The 9,787-nt window shown below is 45.1% G+C and overlaps 1 protein-coding gene across 1 annotated transcript; it reads left to right on the top strand.

Annotated features, from left to right (window-relative positions):
• The first annotated feature begins 1,732 nt into the window (after positions 1–1,732).
• On the top strand, positions 1,733–6,393 carry LOC148149017 (putative G protein-coupled receptor 139). The gene is made up of 2 exons (XM_087991730.1): positions 1,733–1,859; positions 5,624–6,393. Exons 1-2 carry the CDS (start codon positions 1,733–1,735, stop codon positions 6,391–6,393), a joined length of 897 nt encoding a protein of 298 aa, XP_087847856.1.
• The last annotated feature ends 3,394 nt before the right edge of the window (positions 6,394–9,787 follow it).

The following is a 9,787-nucleotide window of genomic DNA, read 5'->3' as shown; positions in this document are numbered from 1 at the left end:
TATCCTTGGTGGAGTGGGAGGGGGAGTTGAAGTGTTGAGCCCTTCCCAGTGTCATCAGTAAACTTACTAACTATACTTCTGAGGGTCACATCCAACTCATTTATTTCAATGATGAAAAGTAGAGGACCCAGCACTGATCCTTGTGGCACTCCACTGGTCACAGGCCTCCAATCTGAACGACAATCCTCCACCACCACCCTCTTTGAGTCAGTTCTGTATCCAAATGGCTAGTTCTCCCTGTATTCCGTGAGATCTAACCTTGCTAACCAGTCTCCCATGGGGAACCTTGTCGAACGCCTTACTGAAGTCCATAAAGATCACATCTACTGCTCTGCCCTCATCAATCCTCTTTGTTACTTCTTCAAAAAACTCAATCAAAGCCATGTTGACTATTCCTAATCAGTCCTTGCCTTTATAAATATGTGTAATTCCTGTCCCTTAGCATTCCCTCCAACAACTTGCCCATCACCAACGTCAGGCTCACTGGTCTATATTTTTCCATACCACCTTTCTTAAACAGTGGCACCACGTTAGCCAAACTCTAGTCTTCCGGCACTTCACCTGTGACGATCAATGATGCAAATATCTCAGCAGGGGGCCTAGAAGGTTAACTGAGAGTTCAATGGGACCTTGATCAGGTGGGCTGATGGCTGAAGAGTGGCAGATAGTGTGTAATTTAGATTAATATGAGGTACAGCATTTTGGAAAGGCAAATCAGGGCAGGACTTATACACCTAATGATAAAGACCTGGGTAGTATTGCTCAGCAAAGAGACCTTGGAGTGCGGGTTCATAATTCTAGAATCGTGAAGAAGGCATTTGGCACACTTGCATTTATCGGTCAATGCATTGAGTGTAGGAGTTTGGAGGCCATATTGGGGCTGTATAGGAGATTGGTTAGGCCAACTTTGGGATACTGTGTTTAATGCTGATCTCCCTGCTATAGGAAGGATATTGTGAAACTTGGAAGGGTTTAGAAAATAATTTCAAAAATGTTGCCAGGTTTGGAGGGCTTGAGCGACAGGGACAGGCTGAATAGGAGGGGACTATTTTCCCTGGAGTATCAGAAGCTGAAGGGTGAGCTCATAAAGGTTCATAAACCCATGAGGGGCATGGATCGGGTAAAAAGGGAAGGTCTTTTCCCCAGGGTAGGGGAGTGCAAAACTAGAGGGCATAGGTTTAAGATGAGAGGGGAAAGAGTTTAAAAAGAATGAAGGAACATTTTTTTTCATGCAGAAGGTGGTACCTGTGTGGAATGAGCTGCCAGAGGAGGTAGTGCAGACTGGTACAATAACAGCATTCAAAAGGTATCTGGATGGGTATATGAACAGAAAGGGTCGAGAGGGATATGGGCCAAGTGTTTATAATTGGCAGTCGATTAAATTAGGATATCTGATCAGTATGGACGGGTTGGGCATAAAGATCTGTTTCCATGTTGTACAGCTCTATGATACTCTGACTGTGTGGGTGAGGGGGCATAGTGAGAAAGGCAAGGCAAGGCAGGGATGGTGTGAGCATCCGTGTAGAGAGCACTAAGAGAGTGAGCAAGGAGCCCTGAGATGGACCTGGCCCAATTGTTCTCCTTCAATCTTCCAGTGTAGGTGAAGATTGTATTGTGGAATATCTATTAAAATTAACTGTACCTGTTTGTTCAAAGTCTGCAAAATAATTTCACTCTCTCTGCAACCACACAAAATCACAGGGGAGATTTAGTTGCTTTATATAACGGACGAATGTCTGATGATTCAGATCTGGTGATACCAATTGATATCGCTCCCCCTTCTTTGAAAATGGAATTACCAACAATTGAACAGATAGCTTTCACTTACTACCATTTCCTCGCAATCTTCGGAGTTCCTGGTAAGAAGCTGAAGCAGGTTGTGTTATCTTTTCAATCCCACTTTGACTCTGTTCTTTCCCCTGATATATCTCTCAGTGTATAAACCCTCCCTCTTTCTGTCCTCATGCTGGATCCAGTTTCAGGTGTTCCTACAAGAAACAGCTCATGCTGTAATCTGTGAATTTTAGTTTAGTTCCATGAGGACATGAGGAATCTGTGACCTGACGTGTGCTAAATGGTCCTTGTCTGGGAGGAACAGGTACTTTCAGATTTCTGGATCCCAAAGCTCTCTCCGACTGGGTTTTTATTGCCATGTGTCTGGGTCTGTTGCTGGGACATGGGTCTGAATTTGATGTTGGTCAGTGGAATCAGGCAGGTCGATGGGATCGTGCCCCGGTCCACGTGCTCACACACCTGAATGATCCTCACAGTGGGACCAAGAGCTGGTCACCCAAGTCACATGGCGCCTCCTCAGTGAAGTACACGGTGAGGGCGGGTGTCCACTAGGAGAAGGGTCAGGCCGTGAACAGCAAGTCAACTCCGGCCGTCATTGTACAGGGCTGTTGGGATGAGCAGGCAGCTGAGGAGAAGTGGGATTGTGTAAATCTCCTTCAGCTGTGGGGAGGCAGCATTGAGAGTTCCGAACCTTTATTGTTGAGGGAGCAGGTTAGACCATGAACTTTAACCATGGTGTCTCCTGTGACAGTGCCATCTTTCACAAACCCTTTTGTCAAGGTGGAGATATGATCCACTCCAACCAGGGCAGGCCCAAAGCCGAGGAGTGAGCCCTCCCCTGTGTCTCAGTTATCGGGCAGAGTTGGCAGAGGTGGGCAGTAGATTCCTCGGATGCTGCCTGACCTGCTGTGCTTTTCCAGCACCACTCTATTCTAGACTCTGGTTTCCAGCATCTGCAGTCTTTGTTTTTACCTAGGAGGTATGGGAACATCTGGTCAATGTGGTTGATGTGCTGCAAGAGGCTGAGTGAGAGACCAAGGACCAGTGGAGCTGTGGCCAAACTGACTCTGATCGAGGAGGAGGAGATGTTGTAGTTGGTAATTCACCTGGAGACCCACTGGGAGGCTGGAGAGCTGAGGGGAATGACGGGGCAGGAAGGCGTACACGAGGTGAGGTTCAGGGGGACGAAGCTTACTCTATGAAGGAAGGGCAGAAGAAGGGAGACGTTGTTACCATTGGCAGAGGGAGATTGTTGTCATCTCCTCTGAAATGGAGATGTTTGTGACTCTGTTCAACTGATTTCCCAGAGAAGGCATGTGTCCTCTTAAGTGATCACAGATGAAGATGTCATCATCATTAATCTGTTTTTTTGATATTCTAGATTAATATTTTGCCCTTGTAACTCTCCTCAGTGAGGGTGAACAGTGGATTTCATGTTATGTTTTGGTTATGGTTCAGTTTATAAGTGGGTTTTGTTTGAATTATTCTGATCCATTGCAGTGTCACTGAACCCAAAGTGCAAGAGAGAGGATGGAGGTATCTGACATCATCGTCAGGTCATTATCCCTCTGTCAAGAAAGTATGGAGGGTCAAGTGAGCCTCAGAGTGGGACATGGGGAGGACCAGTCACCATCGGGAAGTACCTGTCAGGGCACTCCTGATGGGGACAGTTACTCCTCTACCCTCTGCCACTGACACCAGTGCTTCAGAGAGCCATGGTGATGAAGGAGGTTCCTGACACTGTGCAGGAGAGCCTCACCATGTCAGGATCCAGACAGACTCGGCCAAACAGAGGACCACCCCCAAGGCCATTCCAGACAAAGGGATATTAGAGTCAGCCGCCTGCCTCCAGGACCACTGGCAGCACATGGGGAAGGCTACAGTGCAGCAGGCAGGAACAATGTAAGAAATCACACTGAGACCATATGGGAGAACACGGGGAATAATTTATGATGTCTTTACAAGAATGGTATTGCTGATAACCTTCATTAAATACATGCACATGAGGATGGATGTGTCGGTATTGCTTTTGCTAATTTGACAAGTCTTATGGATGGATGTTGATTGGAGTGTTTATTAATGTATGTCCCAGCATCCTTTTCAGTAGCTGCCTTACCACAGGACAATGGTCCTGTCACTGGTCATAGCTTGAGGTGACACTATGGAGTTGAGCAGGATGTTAATCCTTTTGACAGATCACCTTGGTGCTTGTGTGAATCTTATTGCAATGTCACTCAACATCTGATCTCATGTGTCTCACTGGGGTCATGAGCTATCTCTTCAATAGACAGCCCTTCCCTCCCAGAATCTATCTCTCCAATGGCTGTGGTACATTGCCCACTATGGAACTGAGGGTGGTCAGGACCCCTCCCTGGAATACACACACATACCTGAAGAAGCCTTTGTCGATAATTGCTGACTAGTTAGACACTTAGGAAGTGAGCCCCTTTAATATTTACAAATGCCCCTGGTTATCTCACTGAAACCTCAACAGCAACATGCTTGTAATTGATGACTCCTTCCAGTTTTGAGAATCCAGCAAGATTCCTGAATCCTGTGGCCATCTTTTTTCCTGGCGAAACTCATCTGTGGTGGAAGTGATTTAGATGTGAGCACACCTAACCCTTGCAGATATTACCACCTGCATACAATGTTGTACAGGAGCTTACGGCCCACTGTGAGGATCTCAGTCTAATGCTAGCAAAATGCTGGAGGCACAAACGCTCAGTGCCACGGGTGACCATTAAAATTACAAACTCTGAATACCCAGTCACACTGATTTGTCACAAAGAGACATCACTGACTCTCTGGAGAGACACACATTCTGTGCAGACACTGGGGCTCCAGATGCTGCAGATAGTTTGCCCTCTGTCTGTAAACTCAAGGCACTGATGTACATTCTCCTTTCAGGCTGCTGTTATTCTCAATGGTTTCCCTGTTATACAGAGCCCACCTGCCCCTGGTTATCTGCCCTTTGAACCTTCTTGTCTTGATCTCTTCCCACTTTTACACTCCCCATGGGGACAGCTGCCCCGGACTCCTGTTTGAGTCTCAGGCTTAACAACACCCATTTAATGAAGGGTCAAGCCCTCTGTCACCTCTGGTATGTTTCTCATTGTACCCACTGAACAACACAAAGTAGTCAAAATAAAAGAAAGAACTTCCACGTACATGAATAAAATCACCAACTACATTCCAACTCTGCACTTGGAAAGACTTTGATGGATTATTATCTGTCTCAGCGCCCCTGACATAACACTGTCACCTACTACATCCAAACTTTCAGCCTGCAAATATATTGATGGATTTTTATCTATCTCAGTGCCCATGACATAATACTGCTCAAAACCCTCTCCCCATAATGCTTTGCCTGTGCAAACTGTGAATCCCATACAACTGTGGTCAACTGTGCTCACAATGAGCCTCAGTGTATGTAAACTAGTCAATGTTCAAAGGGGGCAGCTCCTGCCACTCAACCGCCCCCCCCCACTTCTGTTTAATTATTAATTGGCATCAGGCAAAGTGGTGGGGGAGTACACCCACTCAATCCATCTCTGTAAAGGGATTCTGGTTTGTGAAAGATTTTGCTTCCTTCCAATCTGTGCAATATTTCTACACATTTGTAAGTTTGCATGATAGGAGATCTCAGGAACTACATGAGGTTGAAAGAAATAATATCTCAATATTTTAAGATGAAGTTGGTAGGAGGAACCACGTCTGCAGTGTGAACCATAATGTAGACCTATTGGGGCAAATGACCTGGTTTTGAGCCCAAACTTCAAAGTAACATTGTGTCAGTAATCTGAGAATTCTGCTCTTTTCTTTGTAGCTAACCTCCTGACAATTGTCCTTCTATGTCATGGAGAGTGTGGTCTGTCCAAAGGGATCACTCTTTATTTGGTGGGTATGACGACAGTTGATCTCCTGGTCATTATTTCCAATGTGATAATCTGCTACATGCTTTACTACTATTTCCCATTTTCATTTCTACACTTCACCTCAATAAGGAACATCAATGTGGTTATCAACTACACAGCTGTTGACTGCTCTGTTTGGCTCACGGTCACTTTCACTGTCGATCGTTTTGTCCTCATTTGCTGCCAGAGGTTGAGAGCAAAGTATTGCAGGGAGGAGACTGCAGCTGTGGTGATAGTGACTATGTGTGTTGTGTTCTACTTCAAAAACACCCCCCTGTCCTCTGCTTATGAGCCAATCTATATCATTAACAATGGAGATTGGGGCACCCATTTCAAACCAGACTACTTTATCTTACCAGGATGGATCACCTTTGACTGGTTTCACACAATTTTAAACCCACTATTGCCATACTTTCTCATTTTACTGCTCAATGCACTAACTGTCCAACACATTGTGATGGCGAATCGAACCCACAGAACACTGCAAGGTCATCGCAACACCCAGAACAGCGACGATCCAGAGATGCAGAGCCGAAGGAAATCCATCACTTTATTGTTCACCATTTCTGGCACTTTCATCGTGCTTTGGATGCCTTATACTACGTTTTTCCTCATTTCTAGAATTACAGATACATTTTATGAGCCTGATGATTATACTGATCCCTTACTAATAGCAGACTAATTGGGAGATATGTTTCAACTGCTGAGCTCTTGCACAAACACGTGTCTATGCATTGGCTCAGTCTAAATTTAGAAAAAAATTGAGAATTGCCATAATGTATCCATTTCCTGTAATTATTCAATGTGTCAATTTGATTTTCAAAAAGTGAGAGAGAAATTTGCAAAGCATTCACAGTGGCTCAATGGTTAGCACTGCTGCCTCACAGCACCAGGGTCCAAGGTTCGAGTCCAGGGTAACTGTCTGTGTGGAGTTTGCATGGTATCCCCGAGTCTGCATGGGTTTCATCTGGGTGCTCTGGTTTCCTCCCACAGTCCAAAGATGTGCAGGTCAGGTGAATTGGCCCATGCTAAATTGCCCATAGTGTTAGGTGAAGGGGTAAATGTAAGGGAATGGGTCTGGGTGGGTTGCTCTTCGGAGGGTTGGTGTGGACTTGTTGGGCCGAAGGGCCTGTTTCCACACTGTAGGGAATCTAATCATCACTCTACTGAATATGACAATTCTGTCTTCATAGGTCGATACTAACTACAAGTAACAGTCCTGTTTCTGTGGTGATATTCTCACCTCTGCATCACAGGGTCATGCGATCAAGCACATGATCGGGGCTGACAGAATTCCACTTCAGATGAGCTGGTAACACTACACCAGTCCATGCTCCTCATTGGGTGTAACATTTCCCACAGCCCTCCTTTGAATACAAGCAGTGAAGTCATCCATGGTCTTCTGGCTAATATTTATCCTCTAACCAACATCACTGAAAGCAGATTGTTTGATCATTTCTCTTATTGTTGAATGTGAGATCTCACTGAGAGATTCACTGCTGTATTAAAACACTGACTTATTTTTAAAGTTCTTTGTGGGTTGTGCAAGTTTCTTTGTTCACTCCCAGGATGTGTGTTTCTCTGGCTGGGCCCAGCATTGATTGCCTGTCCCTAGTTGCCCTTGAGAAGGTGGTGGGTGAGTTGCCGTCTTGACCCACTGCAGTCCATGTACTGAGGGTTTACCGACAATGACCTCAGGGAGAGAATTCCAGGATTTTGACCCAGCAACAGTGAAGAGTATGTTGCCAAGTCAGGTTTTTGAGTGGCTTTGAGGTGAATCTGAAAGTGGTTGTGTTCCCATATGCTACTTCCTTTGCCCTTCTAGAAGGAAGCGGTAGTGGATTTGGAAGATGCAATCTGAGAAACTTTGGTGATTTTCTGCAGTAGGTAGTCCACATTGCTGCCACTGAGTGTTGTTGGTGGAGGGAGCAGATGCTTATGGATGTGCTGCCAATCAAGATTTGGAGATTCCGGTGTTGGACTGGGGTGTGCAAAGTTAAAAGTCACACAACACTAGGTAATAGTCCAACTGGTTTAATTGGAAGCACTAGTTTTCGGAGTGCTGCTCCTTCATCAGGTGGTTGTGGAGTACACATTGTAAGATACAGAATTTATAGCAAAAGTTTACAGTGTGATGTAACTGAAATTAAACATTGAGAAATACCTTGATTGTTTGTTAAGTCTCTCATCTGTTAGAATGACCATGTTAGTTTCACTTCTTTCATATGTAAATCACAAAACCTTTTTATAAGTTACATTCTCAGTTAACTTGAACAATTGGTGTCAGCCCAGATAATGTGTTGAAGGTGAAGAAGCATTACGGAAATAAGGCAGGAACAGGATCCGGTTATTTTGTAAAGAGGGAGGTTTAACAAATGATTTTAGAATCAGTGATCTCCGAGGAAAAGGTGATGCCTCCAGTTTGACAGTGAGAAATGTGGGTGAGAAACAACTATGCTGAGCTTAAGTAAGGGTAACTCCATAGGGATGAATACTGGCTTGGCTGGAGTAGACTGGGATAATATCTTGTTCGAATCAATGTGGAATGTGGGTGTCGCTTGTAGGATGTGGGTGTCACTAGCTGGCCAGAATCTATTGTCTGTCCCCAGTTGCCTTTGAGAAGGTGTTGGTGAGCTGCCATCTTGAACCACTGCCGTCTGTGTTCTGTAGTTGACCCACAATACCCTGGAGGAGGGAATTCAAGGATTTTGACCCAGTGACAGAGAAGGAACAACAATCTACATCCAAGTCAGGATGGTGTAGCTTGGAGGGGAACTTGCAAATGAAATTGTTTCCATGTATCTGCCGCCCTTGTCCTTCTACATGGAAGTGGAGGTGGGTTTGGAAGGTGCCGGCGAGAGACCATCATGACAGGCTGAGACACCATCACATCAGGCCGAGAAACCGCCACACCAGGTCAGGAGACCATCACGTCAGGCCAAGAGACCGTCACACCAGACTGAGAGATCGCCATATCCAGACTGAGAGACCGCTACCTCAGGCCGAGACACTGCCACACCAGGCCGAGAGACCGTCACGCCAGTTCAAAAGACGGTCACACCAGGCTGGGAGGATGCCTGGCCAGGTCCTCGCTGAGACCGGGAGTCCAAGTCCACACTGAGGCCCAGGAGTTCAGGACATCGCAAAGAAGAATGAAGAGAGCAGAAAAAAACACAACTGGGCATCACTGAGTAGGTTATTGCTGAACAATTGATGTTTGGTAACGCTATTGATGACACCTTCCATCACTTTACTGACTACCGAGAGTCAGCTGATGGGGCAGGAACTGGCCTGGTTGGACTTGACCTGCTTTTTCTGTACAGGGCATACTTGGACAATTCTCCACATTGTCGATAGATTGTCAGTTTAAGAACAATGGCAGCGTTTTAGGAATATATTTCATGACTTACAGCAAACATATATCCCAGTGAGGAGAAAGAAGGCTAGGAAGGCAATAAACCGACCATGGTTAATCAAGGAAGTTTAGGATAGTGTCAAATTGAAAGAAATATTTAAGCATTTTATGTGGCATTGTTTGGTGGTAAACCAGAGGAGTGGTAAAGTTTTAAAAGCTAACAGAGATATCCAAAAATTCAACATGGAGAGAGAAAATAATCTCTGATGGCAATCTACTAAGTTATATAAAATAAATAGACAGTAGGAACTTTGTCAAATATGGAGCATTGAAGAGTGAGACTAAAGTGAAGATAGAATTCCTTTAGAAATTAAGGGTGGGGAAATAATAACGGGGTACCGGGAAAGAGCAGTGGAACCGAACAAATACTTTCCATCAGTGCAGGGTAAAAAAGTATTCCAAAACACTGAATAATCATGGGGTCAAAGAGGAGGAGGTGGATGTTGAGAGAAATAATAAGTACAACAACCATCATCAGAGAGAAAGTACGAGGGAAACTAATGGGTGTAAAGGCCAATATGTCTCCTTGACCTGATGGGTCGTATCCGAGGATTTTGAGGGAAGTAACTACAGGGATCATGGATGTACTGGTAGTTTGGGAGAACTCCCAGAGAGTTGGAAAACTGCCAATGATACACTCTTATTCAAAAAGGGAAGGAGA

Source organism: Chiloscyllium plagiosum, unplaced genomic scaffold (genome assembly GCF_037043375.1).
Source record: "Chiloscyllium plagiosum isolate Xiang-an unplaced genomic scaffold, Cpla_swu_hap1 HiC_scaffold_10, whole genome shotgun sequence".
In the NCBI taxonomy this organism is placed as follows: domain Eukaryota; kingdom Metazoa; phylum Chordata; class Chondrichthyes; order Orectolobiformes; family Hemiscylliidae; genus Chiloscyllium; species Chiloscyllium plagiosum.
Note: the sequence above shows the minus strand (reverse complement) of the source record. Positions and strands in the feature narration are given on the sequence as shown.

What these genes read in the sequence shown, in the direction of transcription:
- LOC148149017 (XM_087991730.1), top strand. Translation starts at nt 1,733, where the DNA reads ATGTCTGATGATTCAGATCTGGTGATACCAATTGATATCGCTCCCCCT. An exon ending in CGCAATCTTCGGAGTTCCTG is followed by an intron (nt 1,860 to 5,623) that starts GTAAGAAGCTGA and finishes TTTTCTTTGTAG; the next exon opens with CTAACCTCCTGACAATTGTC.